General features: G+C 38.1%; 1 protein-coding gene across 6 annotated transcripts in view; it reads left to right on the top strand.

Annotated features, from left to right (window-relative positions):
• The window catches only part of LOC139454475 (b(0,+)-type amino acid transporter 1-like), a 75066-nt gene that overhangs the window by 45542 nt on the left and 16443 nt on the right, over positions 1–13081 (top strand). For all 6 annotated transcript variants that reach the window (XM_071236202.1, XM_071236199.1, XM_071236204.1 and 3 more), the window contains 2 exons: positions 5173–5343; positions 10853–10954. In XM_071236202.1, the coding sequence (XP_071092303.1) occupies positions 5187–5343; positions 10853–10954 (259 nt within the window). In that variant the 5' untranslated portion in view covers positions 5173–5186. The remainder of the gene's footprint in view (positions 1–5172; positions 5344–10852; positions 10955–13081) is intronic.

Below are 13081 nucleotides of genomic sequence, written 5' to 3'. Positions count from 1 at the left end.
GACTCGGCTCTCACTTTCCAGGTTTATAGTGATTGTCAAGCTGTTGATGTGCGCATGCTGTAGTTTCTGTGACACTGAACTGGCCTTCTTTCATCAGGCTAATGAAACCAGGCCCAATGTATTGTACAGAGACACATTGATATTGAGAGTATTTGTGGGTAGTTAGTGTACAACTTAATGTCTCATGTTTGTCTTCTCGTTGACTGTCAGGTGTGCTGATAATTCCTTGGCATTTCTTTTTTCGCTTGTTAATGAATCAAAAGTTTCACAACATGTATTCAAGTATCAATATTGAGAAGATTTTTTTCTTCTTGTAGAATGTCACAAATTGCAGTTGAGAAAAGACCCTTCAAACTTGATAGATAAAGGAAGTAATTTACCCTTGGCTGGTTATTAACAAAAGAAACAATGAGCAGTATGTTTATCTAGTTTCATTTGTCTCTTTACTGCGTTCTTATCAGTTACGATAAAGTGTTTGCATGGTGTTGGGTGTCTGGAATAATGCTAAAGTACATAGCACTCTACTCACCTACTTTGGTTTGAAAAATATATTAGTAAAGTAATAAAAAAAGCTTTTGATGTGGCACCTGGATAAAACCATCTGCGACCAGATTTAGATTTAGCTAATTTAGTGACATCATTTCATCGGTGTGCACTGAAGGATTTAACAGTCACTTGAGCTCACAAGCTTTAGTTCATTTGACACCTCACCTCACAACAGTTTAACTGTAGGAAGGAGGGTAGAGCAGTTGTACAAGAAGATTTGGAGAGCATGTTGAGAACCTCATTCTAATGCTATCACCATAGAAGGTCAGTGGTTTGTCTTTACCCGAATAGACAAGTATATATAGGATTATTGTGGTCTTCAGGCAGACAGTGATCAAGGTGCACTAAATGCTTTAGTGTTGTAGTGGAGGCAGTGTTGAAGCTGTAGTGTTTTAGTGGAGGCAGTGTTGCAGTGGAATTAGTGTTATTGTGGAGACAATGTTGTAGTGTAGGTAGTGTTGTAGTGGAATTAGTGTTGTAGTGGAGGTAGTGTTGTAGTGGAATTAGTGTTGTAGTGGAGGCAGTGTTGTAGTGGAATTAGTGTTGTAGTGGAGGCAGTGATGTAGTGGAGGTAGTGTTGTAGTGGAATTAGTGTTATTGTGGAGACAATGTTGTAGTGGAATTAGTGTATTTTGGAGACAATGTTGTAGTAGAATTAGTGTTGTAGTGGAGGCAGTGTTGTAGTGGAATTAGTGTTGTAGTGGAGGCAGTGTTGTAGTGGAAGCAGTGTTGTAGTGGAGGTAGCATTGTTGTGGAGGTAGCGTTGTAGTGGAGGCAGTGATGTCGTGGTGTGGTGGAAGGAGGGAGAAGTATGTTGTTGTGGAGGTAGCATTATCGTGGAGGTAGCTTTGTCGTGGAGGTAGCATTGTCATGGAGGTAGCGTTGTCGTGGAGGTAGCGTTGTCTTGGAGGTAGCAATGTCATCGAGATAGCATTGTCGTGGAGGTAGCATTGTCATGGAGGTAGCATTGTCGTGGAGGTAGCATTGTCGTGGAGGTAGCATTGTCATGGAGGTAGCATTGTCGTGGAGGTAGCATTGTCATGGAGGTAGCATTGTCGTGGAGGTAGCGGTGTAGTAGAGGCAGTGATGTCATGGAGGTAGCATTGTCATGGAGGTAGCATTGTCATGGAGGTAGCATTGTCATGGAGGTAGCGTTGTCTTGGAGGTAGCGTTGTCTTGGAGGTAGCATTGTCATGGAGGTAGCATTGTCATGGAGGTAGCATTGTCATGGAGGTAGCGTTGTCTTGGAGGTAGCATTGTCATGGAGGTAGCATTGTCGTGGAGGTAGCATTGTCATGGAGGTAGCATTGTCATGGAGGTAGCGGTGTAGTAGAGGCAGTGATGTCGTGGAGGTAGCATTGTCATGGAGGTAGCATTGTCATGGAGGTAGCATTGTCATGGAGGTAGTGTTGTCTTGGAGGTAGCATTGTAGTGGAGGCAGTGGTGTGGAGGAGGGAGGGAGAAGTATGTGTAACATGATAGTGACACAGATACCCAGTTGGTGCAGATCCATCCTTGGTCTGCTGCTGCAGCTCCCTGAAACACACATTCAGGTTCTTGCAGGCCCACTATTTTCACTGAGATGGCAACATGATTTATGTGCGACTGAAACGTTTTTCCTTGTCCCTTGCTACTTTTGCAAAAGTTATTTTTGCCCTGGATGCCAACATTCTTGGTTTGACTACTGGTTTACTAGGGTTTGTTAAACAATATATTTGTCAGATGTATGCTGTCAGATATCATGATAAAAATACTGACATCAAATGTTTTACCATTGCCTACCACGTAATGCTGGAAGGAGAAAACGTCTGCAAGCAGTTATATGGTGGAAATATTTGCACACTGGATGCATAAAAGTGGGTTGGATATCAATTTTAAACCGATCATCTTAGAGGAAATAATCATTTTATAAGCAGGGATAATGTACAGTGAAACATTACTTACTGGAGTTGCTAATGATGTGATCATCAAGTTTAATTTACTCCTGCAATCATTGAATATATACTACTCAAAGGAAGTTAAAGAACATCCAATTCTTTGATATGACTATGCTTAATCTGTCTTTCATTGACAGATTAACTATAGTAATATGAAAGAGTCGGGTGTTCTTTAACTTCTTTTGAGTAGTATATATTGACTTCCGTAATCGACGTAATAAGCGCCCACAGCGATATTTGCTAATATATTGGCTAGAGAACGATCCCAATTAGCACCCCTTCCGATTGATCAATGTACACTTATTTATTTGTGTATTATACGCACTCATGTGTTATGTGCGCCCTTAATTATGGGCAATTAAATTCTGAAAAATATGTCTGTCATTTTCTTTTGTATCATTTCAGGCTGTCAGCATAAACCACAAAATTTACAATCTTTCCAATGTTTTGTTTTCTCACCAAAATTATATTCTAAAAAGAGCCCCCTTATTTCTAATTTTCAGAGCACCATGGGTGCTTATTATGTCAAATACTGTATTCATAGTTTGAAACAAATAGAATGGCACTTTTAGATTCTCTGTGAGGATTCTCCTGGGACCAGAACGTTATGTCCTCTGCAATATTTGAGTGAAGAATGTTTCACTGTACACAGTCACATCAAGGATATTTTCCACATTTTGGACAATCCCATGTCCTTTGAAATAACCATTGAGTCTCATGATTAAGGCTGAAAAGAAATAGGGGACACAAGTAGCACAGTCGTCTAAGATGGCAGTTGCATGTGTAGAGTTACTTCCCTTAAGCATGCCAGAAACCTATTATCGAGGGTTCAAATCCCAGCGTACCCTGATTAAGTTTCTAGGTTTGTCAGCACCATTCCCATGCTCGTGGGTCTAAGACCTGCATCACTTCAGGTTTCTTCAGGTTTCCTCCTACCTTAGGTTTCCATGCCTTGATGTAAATAAAATACTTTTCAACATCGTGTTTCACTATGCAAATAAAATACTGTTAAAAGCGGCTTTAAATGATACAAGTAAAATACTGTTCAAACAGCATTATATTTATCTCACACACTCATTATTTTAGAAATAAATGATAACCATGAGTCGTTTATTTCTTATGAGATATCAATATTATGTACAGCCTCTTTAATAATGTTGATAAAATGTAAAAAGCTTTAAAAAATGTTTACTCACATTTTTATAATGATGACTTCCTGAATAGAATCCAAATTTGGAAATGTCGGCTAAGTACATTCTATGAACAGGTGGTAAGTTTGGTATATCTCTTATATTCTCACGTCGATTATCTGTACCTTTTCTCCTAATACCAATTGTCATATCTCTCTCACTTTTGTATGCGATCGTTCGGCAACTGCGTTTATCTGCCAAGCCCAGCTACATCTATGGCAAACAACTTACAAGACATTTTCCCCTAAAAAATAGAGTCGTCCAATATATCACATCAAGTAGCAAGCGCTTACTTGAATCTCCAGAAATGACGTCATGATAGAAGAGTGTTTTATCGTGAAATAACCACGCTTCGTTCTTTATTGTTCTTTGCGATTTATCGTGTAGCTATGTTATATATAACGATAGTGCATAGTTGGTCTGTGGTAGCTTCAGCAAGAAAACTGTATATGACAGGCAGGTAGTTGTGTCTCTGGTGTATACGTGATGTATACAGCTGCAGTATTGCCATTGTGATGCGTGTCATGGTGTCCAGGATGCTGGTGGATGTCATAGCTTTTTAAGGTTTTATATGCTATACTGTTTGTGTTCGTCAGACGACATGACCCTACATGGTATGGAGGTGAAAACCATCCAGTGTATCTTTGCTGTATAGTCTTTTGTGATTTTTTCACCCATAAAACATGATAAGTTTCGTTGTAGACCTTCATGGTGAATGAAAGCCAAAGAACATGGCTCTTAACATCATTTTTGTTCAATTTTAGTGTTATCATATGTACTATTATTAACTGACCGTACTTATCCGATCAGAACTTTACTACTCAGGCTTCAGATTTGTGGTTAAAGTCACAGACTGTTAGTGAATTAAGGAGAAGTTATGGATGTCAACTTCTTTATTATGAGGAGCACAATGTTGATGATGAAGGAGTAAGTAGATACTCCGAAATATTATGTTCCTCATGTGTATCACTTCTAAATGCCTTTCAAAGATATGTCAGTGAATTGGTGCATACTTTTTGTGTTTTACGTTTTTATTTTTTTATTTTACCCTGAATCAGGAGTTTTGCTGCTATTTACAGCAAGTTTTGAACAATCTGTTATGTAAACCATCTTGCAGTAATTCATTGAGTAAATTGACCCGTGAAGATCCGGGTAGAATATGTCTTCGGCAACCCATGCTTGCCGTAAAATGCCACTATGCTTGTTGTAATAGGCGGATGATGGGATCGGGTGGTCAGGCTCGCTGACTTGGTTGATGCATGTCATCAATCCCAAGTCCGTGGATTGGTGCTCATGATATCAATCACTGGATTGTCTGGTCCAGACTCGATTATTTACAGCCTGCCGTCATACAGCTGGAATATTGCTGAGTGTGGCGTTAAACAACAAACAAACAACATTGAGTAAATTATTGATCAACAAGGTAAAACATTGTTCAAATTCTTTCATCAAGGTGGAAAGTTTTATGAGGGAATTAAATGTGAATTGTTTCTTTCCAGTTCCCCAGCACAAGATGTCGAACGGAAAAGCATCAGGAGATGCGAGGTATCGCGGAGTGCCAAAGGACAGTGACTGCAATGGCACTGTTGTTGTGGAGGAGAGTACGGTGTCCCTGAAGAAGCGAGTCGGTCTTGTTAGTGGGACTGCGCTAATTGTTGGAACCATGATTGGTAAGGTCAACAAGATGTCAAGTAGTGGGATCTCATGGTCAACTCATACACTGAGGAGTGCATGGTTCAAAATGACTTGTCTACTCATTCATTGTAAATATCGACCCGTGAAGATCCGGGGTAGAATAGGTCTTCAGCAACCCATGATGCCGTAAAAGACGACTATGCTTGTCGTAAGAGGCGACTAACCGAATCGGGTGGTCGGGCTCGCTGACTTAGTTGATGCATGTCATCGTATCCCAAGTGTGTGGATCAGTGCTCATGATATCAATCACTGGATTGTCTGGTCCAGACTCGATTATTTACAGACCACCGTCATATAGCTGGAATATTGCTGAGTGCGGCATTAAACAACAAAGAAAGAAACACACAAAAAGCATGAAAGTGAAAAAAAGAAGAAAATATCTGTAAAATAGGAAATCCCGAACAAACAAATTTATGTGACTTATGTGAAATATAACTGTATTAGCAGACAAGATTTTAGAATAATGCCATAAGTATTTGCTACTGTTTTCAGTATTGTTTATGTTCATTAAGGCAAGTGTCATTTGGTACTCATGTTTGTCTTTGTCAACAGATTATTTTCCAAGAACCAAGGAACATGCAGTGTTCAAGGCATAAAACTGTTTGGAATATCTTTGCATTGACTTAATCCACAACTTTGACATGGCCTCAAATATGTGATATAAACTACTCAAAGAAGTTAAAGAACACCTATTTTTTCATATTACTATATTACTATTGTTAATCTGTCGTAGTGTTGTTTTAACTTCTATTAGTAGTATATGTCTCTTACCACCAAGGGGGATGGGGGGGCGGTCAGGTAGCCTAGTGGTTAAAGCGCTCGCTCATCACGCCGAAGACCCGGGTTCGATTCCCGACATGGGTACAATGTGTGAAGCCCAATTGTGGTGTCCCCTGCCGTCATATTGCTGGAATATTGCTAAAAGCGGCATAAAACCATACTCACTCACTCTTACCACCAGGTGTGACCTTGGTGCTACTGGATATGATTCATGAAGGACCTGGTTACTTGTCTGTGTGGCAATAGTCAGACGATACTGATAATGTTCTCTTGGTCACTTGCCCTAAACCTGACACATTTGTCATCGGACCACTTAACTTTCATTATTAATTTCTGACACTGCAAATAGTTGTGACAATATTGCCTTGGTAAAATCTTAGGTTCAAATAATGGCTAGGTTTGTTTCTCTCATAATCCTGTCATTATTTCTCATAAAATGTTTGCCGATTGACCAGGCTTGATGTGACTTTGGTTTAGTTGAGGGTAGTGGTTGTTTCTGGATATGAATATGAGGGTAGTATTTGTTTCTGGAGGTTAATATGAGGGTAGTGTTTGTTTCTGGATATGAATATGAGGGTAGTATTTGTTTCTGGAGGTTAATATGAGGTTAGTATGCGGATAGTATTTGTTTCTGGAGGTTAATATGAGGGTAGTATTTGTTTCTGGAGGTTAATATGAGGGTAGTATTTGTTTCTGGAGGTTAATGTGAGGGTAGTATTTGTTTCTGGAGGTTAATATGAGGGTAGTGTTTGTTTCTGGATATGAATATGAGAGTAGTGTTTGTTTCTGGAGATTAATATGAGGGTAGTGTTTGTTTCTGGATATGAATATGAGGGTAGTGTTTGTTTCTGGAGATTAATATGAGGGTAGTGTTTGTTTCTGGATATGAATATGAGGGTAGTGTTTGTTTCTGGAGGTTAATATGAGGGTAGTGTTTGTTTCTGGATATAAATATGAGGGTAGTGTTTGTTTCAGGAGGTAAATGTGAGGGTAGTGTTTGTTTCTGGAGGTTAATATGAGGGTAGTGTTTGTTTCTGGATATGAATATGAGGGTAGTGTTTGTTTCAGGAGGTTAATATGAGGGTAGTGTTTGTTTCTGGATATGAATATGAGGGAAGTGTTTGTTTCAGGAGGTTAATATGGGAGTAGAGTTTGGTTCTGTAGCAGAACTCAAACCATTCAGTATTTCTGCATAACACTTCCTATACACATTAAACTTCATGTATAATGCAAGAAAAACTAAATTATTTCTTATTGAAATATGATGATTGACAGTTTTGCTTTTTCATGGGCGGATACAGCTTTTTTGAAAAGGGGGGTGCACAATTAAGATCTATTTATTGTCTTTGGTGGTAATTTATACAGAATTAAAGATTTTTTTCAAAATAAAAATGGGGGGGTCAGACCCCCGCACCCCCGCACCCCCTCTGTATCCGCCCATGGATATTTTCATCTTTCCATGATACATGAAACTGATTGTCATAATAGGTCCAGTGTGTATTTGAGAGAGACCAGCAAGGGATGCTGAAGACACGCACTAGTTCATATATCGTATTTAAAAGGGTGGGGTATATCAATGACTTTGTTGTGCCAGTGTCGTCAACATGGTGAAGTGTCGATCATGCTAAGAGTGACTGCCTGTAACATAGTATAATTAAACCGGCAGTAAATCACAGTAGTCATTAACCTGTTATTAATAGTTGGGAGAGCCAGACTGAGGTAAACAAGCAACATCTGTGGGATGGCTGATACAGTCAGTCGCAGCCTGGCACTATTTACTTGCCTCTCACTCTCAGTGTAGCAGCTCTTTATGATAGCACTCTCTCCCAGACCCACCTCTTACAAACCTGGGCCCCGTTCCACAAAGCGATCTTAGCGCTAAGTCGATCGTAACTCCCATTCTTTAACACTGACTTACGACAGTCTTAGTGCTAAGATCGCATTGTGGAACGGGTCCCTGCCATCACAGATATATATCATAGGGCCATTGGAGACACAGCCTTGAAATTAAGGTGGAATGTCCAAAAGCCCTTTCCATAACCCTCACAGGGATTTCTCTGATTCAAAACTAAGTGTCCTGGCAAGAAAATAGGAAAAAATGGATTGGATTTTTTTTTTTTTAAAGATCATATTTTTGTACATTCAGAGGTGTTTGAACTTTTCATTCAATGCAATACATGTAATGTAAAATCACTGTATTCTACGTAATAAGCGCCCAGGACGCTCTCAAAATTAGAAATAAGGGGCTCTTATTAGAATATTATTTTGCTGGGGAAAAAACAGAGCTGAAAGATAAATTTTGTGGTTTATGCTGACAGCCTGAAATGTTTATGTACGACAGATATATTTTTCCAGAATTTAATTGCCCATAATTAAGGGTGCATATAACACACGAGTGCGTATTATACGTGAATAAATGAGTCTTGTGTACATTGATCAATCCTAAGGGGTACTAATTGGGATTGTTCACTAGCCAGTATATTACAAATATCGCTGTGGGCGCTCATGAGAGCGGGGCGCTTATTACGTCGAATACGGTAAGCATTAAAGCCTGTTCTTTATAGGACCATTTATCAGTGAAATATAAAGCCATGCTATAACTTTAGTTATACGTATATTATTATGATGAACTGGAAAATTTGTAATTCCAGTTTGGGAAAATTTACTGATATTTTGTTCAGATGGCATGATTCATTGCTCACAATATCAATCACTGGATTGTCTGGTCCAGACAGCCATGCTTTAGTTGTAATATTGCTGGTGTTGAACAACATACATAGGAAAACACAATATGAGGTCCATACTGGGTTCATTACTTTTAGGGTAACGCTATTTTTCAGGGCATTATCATTTGCAGAAGCCTGAGGTCTTTCATTAACTTTCAGGAGGGCAGTTGAAAAGACCGAGGGCTTCTGCAAATGATAATGCCCTGAAAAAGAGCATTATCGTTATTATAGCTAAAATGGATGGAATTTGTTATCAAATAAAAAGACAAAACAATATCGGTTTTGAAACACATACTGCAATCAACACGAATGTCACTGACCCACTTTCACAAATATGGAAACGTCATAGAACAAACCAGATGACATCACTATTAAACATGACGTCACTTTCCCAACCCTATGACGTCACCTAACAACGGGCCTGTTAATGGCCCGTCGTCAATCAATATGAGGGCATTATCAAAGTACAGTGGCCTGCTCATTTCTGATAACGTGCGGGCGGTTTAATGATAATTCTATCCGTTTTAGCTATAAAAGCATATAGACTTCAGAAAAGGAAAAGGAAATATGCTATTGTCTTAAGTTAATGACATCCATGTATATTGACTAAGGACAATCAGCTAAAGGACATGCATTGTTAGAGAGAAAGGGAAAATCTGGACCCTGGTATTACAGCTGTAGTATTTGAATCTAAGGACTCTCATCCAACATTAGAACTAGGATAAGGACTCACGACAGTGTCAAATTTACAAGCATTTTGTCACAACAGTTTGCAGCGTTAGAAAAAAAGCTTTAAACTCAAGGGTTTCTTTTACTGTTAAAACGTCAAGATTTATAGAGTCCCTAGATTTAATACTATCGCAGAAAAACACCTTCGGACCCAAGGTCCCCTTCAATATCTAACACTGCATTGACTGCTATTCTACAATTATTTCAAACCATTTTGCAGGTTGGAAGATAGGATATAACACAAGATAGGCGTTATTTGCTTGTGTGCTAGTTACTGAATTACTCTTCTTTTCAAACCAAGCTGATAACATTGAGAGTACAGCTGGTTGAGGTATTCACTCGGGCTCAGGCCCTGGTGAGGTCTGTTGTCCTTGTTTGATAGCTGTGTCCAAATTATGTACATATTTTCCCTATAGCGTTATATATTTTGAACATCCTGACAGCCTGGTACAATAAGAAAGGTCATGTTTCGTTTCTAACAAATTGTCAGGCATCAGTTTTGTGTCGACAGGAGATCTCATTAGGGTTGAGATAAAAATGTCTGGGGTAGATGTTTACATTTAGATTTATACGTTTTTTGTCACAATGTACAAATTTGAAATCTGAGGGGTTCACACACTGGTCTTCTGAATGAGTGAGCGCTGCAAGTCAGCAGTTTTACAGCTCTATCAGCTCTATCATTGCTGAGTATCAGTATCTTGTATTACAGGCAATAACAGTTTCAACAACATGTCAAAGTTTGGAGAAGTAAATCATTGGTTTTCAAACACAATTTAATTCCATGATTTATTTACAACAATGTGTTATTATATCTTCCAGGTAAGGATAAGAATTTATGATGAACAACTTCTTTATTACAATTGCAGTTTATTACAGTTGTTCATCCATAAATTCTTATCCTTACTTAGTACTCCAACTTCTGAATGCCTATCAAAGAAGTTATTTCTTCCAGTTTGATGTAGTTCCTGAATATTTTAGTCCAGCTTAATTATTTGTTCAACAATCCCACCCCAAATATGAATAACAAGTTTTTTATCATAAAACAATAGTGAATAATAATCACAATAAAAAATGTAAATTCTGAAATTTATTTTTTTAAAGTACCGGTTAAGATTCTGTTAATGAAATTTATAGTAAACCTATTAATGATTTCTTTTCTAAATATGTAAGAATAAAGTTGGTTTGCATGAAGTTATGACATAATTCTATGAAATGATAATGGAATGGTGTTGATGTTTGAATTTTTCAGGATCTGGTATATTTATATCACCAAAGGGAGTATTACATGGCACAGGCTCCGTGGGATTGAGTTTGATGGTGTGGGGTGGATGTGGCCTCATCTCGCTGTGTGGTAAGGGAGACAATTCTCAGTCCGGTGCACTCTTCTGCATGTGATGGCAGCCTGGCGGCTGGTCGGCCTCCCGGCTCTCTGAGGTCGTCAGAAACTAGGACACAGACCGATCAGTCCGACAGATGGGGCAACAAACCACACTGCAGAGAGCTAACTTGTTAAACGAGGGCTCACAATAAGACAGAAAATAGGATTTATTTCATATTTTAATTTTGGCTAAAAACAGCAGTTTCAAATTTTTTACAAAAACTCAGGAATTTTGTGTTCTATAAGTTTTATTTTGAGCCCTGTTATTGTCAACTGTCTTTCTTAATGTTAATATTGTTCTTAGGGGATCCAATCAAAATATAAGCCTAGGCTTTATCATTGGAAATAAATACGATAAATATCTCATTATTATCTGAATATTAAATACTTCTGTTAAATATTCTTTAGTTTACCTTGATGTTCTATTTATTCTTATTTTGAATGTGTATCCAATGTCAATTTTCTTTTTAAAGAAACAAAACGATTTAACAACTGAAAAATTTGGTTTCAATGAAATGTTGATTTATGTTCACAATGTTCTTAATTCACTAATACTTTTCAGAAACAGGGGAGACAACTGATTATGAGAAGTATGTGGGAGTTACTCCCCTTCCCAATTCAACCATGTTGTTTTTCTCTTTACCTCACAGGTGCTCTGTCCTATGCCGAGCTAGGGACCCTTTTTACAAAGTCAGGAGGCGAATATGCCTACCTTGCGGCCGCCTTTGGGCCAAAACCAGCATATCTTTGTGCCTGGGCTCCCGTGTTAGTCACGAAAACCCAGTTCAGTGGCTATCATCAGTCTGGCTTTAGCTGAATATCTTTCTGAGCCTTTATTCGATGCCTGTGGACCTCCCGACATTATAAAAAAGTTACTGGCTGCTGCAGCCATATGTAAGTACACGCCCAGTCCTATATTTGACTAAACAACTTTGACAATCTAAATTTGACAAGGCCTGCCAGCAAATTGCGAAGCAGGGTTGACCGCAGGTCCCCTGGTGTCCGAATAGCTCATTCAGTGCGCCCTTCTACTACAGTTGCACTCCATGTGTCATTTTCAACCAGTGAATTGAGACTTTCACACTAAGTATCAGTTCCACTCTATCTTCGTGAGTATTTGAAACACGATACTATTCACGTTAGCATTCCATAAACTCTGAACCACAAATTCAACTTTTGATGTTTCTTTATAATATGGTATGTTTTTGATATGTCAAAAAAATAAATTCTTTATCTTTTCTTAGAAGAGATATCTTTATTTTTGACCTGGTGTTACAAATGTTCTTGTGGAGATCAAGTTGTTATCAGCTCCACCAAGGGTTATCTCCCCCTGCAGTTTTGGCTTAACATGCTAAATTTCAAAATCCAAAATAAAAAAAACTTTGGCTTTAATATATTTATCTATCTGAAATGTATGATATTCAGTGAATGCTTTTCAGATGCTATGTTCTTATTCAGTTATTTATTACATTCTTTAATAGTTAAAATAGAAACTTGGATTATTTCTCCATTAAACCTAATTTAGTAGGTAATTCTGTTGTGTACGTACAAATAAATGTAGCTGTTTCACTCCCCTTATGAGAGATCAAATTGAATGTTAGCCTTTCATGAAACCAGGGCATATTCTTATAAATCACAAAGCCATTTGAAGAAGTTGAGTTGTTTTAATTCAATAGGTTAGTTGAAGTTCTTGGAAGCAAAAATCCTGTTTGGTAGTATGTTGGGATTGCTGTTTTGTCAAATAAATATACAATCATACTGACATCACCAAAACGAACAATAACTGACTACCTGAGGAAGAACATATTCAAAACCGATCTTAACTCTTGACTTAAGCCATAAAAGCAATGTTCCAGCTTTGAAAACTACATTGAAACTAATTGGTTACACAGTGTCCGGATTCGAACTTTCCTTGTGCTCTCATCTCATTAACATACGTCTTACAGTTGTTTTTGTACAGTTCATTAGTTTCATCCAAACAACCAGGTATTAATTAATAACAGTAATTTAAACTTGAATCTTTTCAGCTGTTGGTGCAATCAGTGACTCTAACATTATAGCCAAGTATTGTCTATCAAATAAAACAGATACAGATCTTTC

The sequence above is a fragment of the Haliotis cracherodii genome, unplaced genomic scaffold (genome assembly GCF_022045235.1).
Source record: "Haliotis cracherodii isolate W230 unplaced genomic scaffold, xgHalCrac1.p SCAF_10, whole genome shotgun sequence".
NCBI lineage: Eukaryota > Metazoa > Mollusca > Gastropoda > Lepetellida > Haliotidae > Haliotis > Haliotis cracherodii.
Note: the sequence above shows the minus strand (reverse complement) of the source record. Positions and strands in the feature narration are given on the sequence as shown.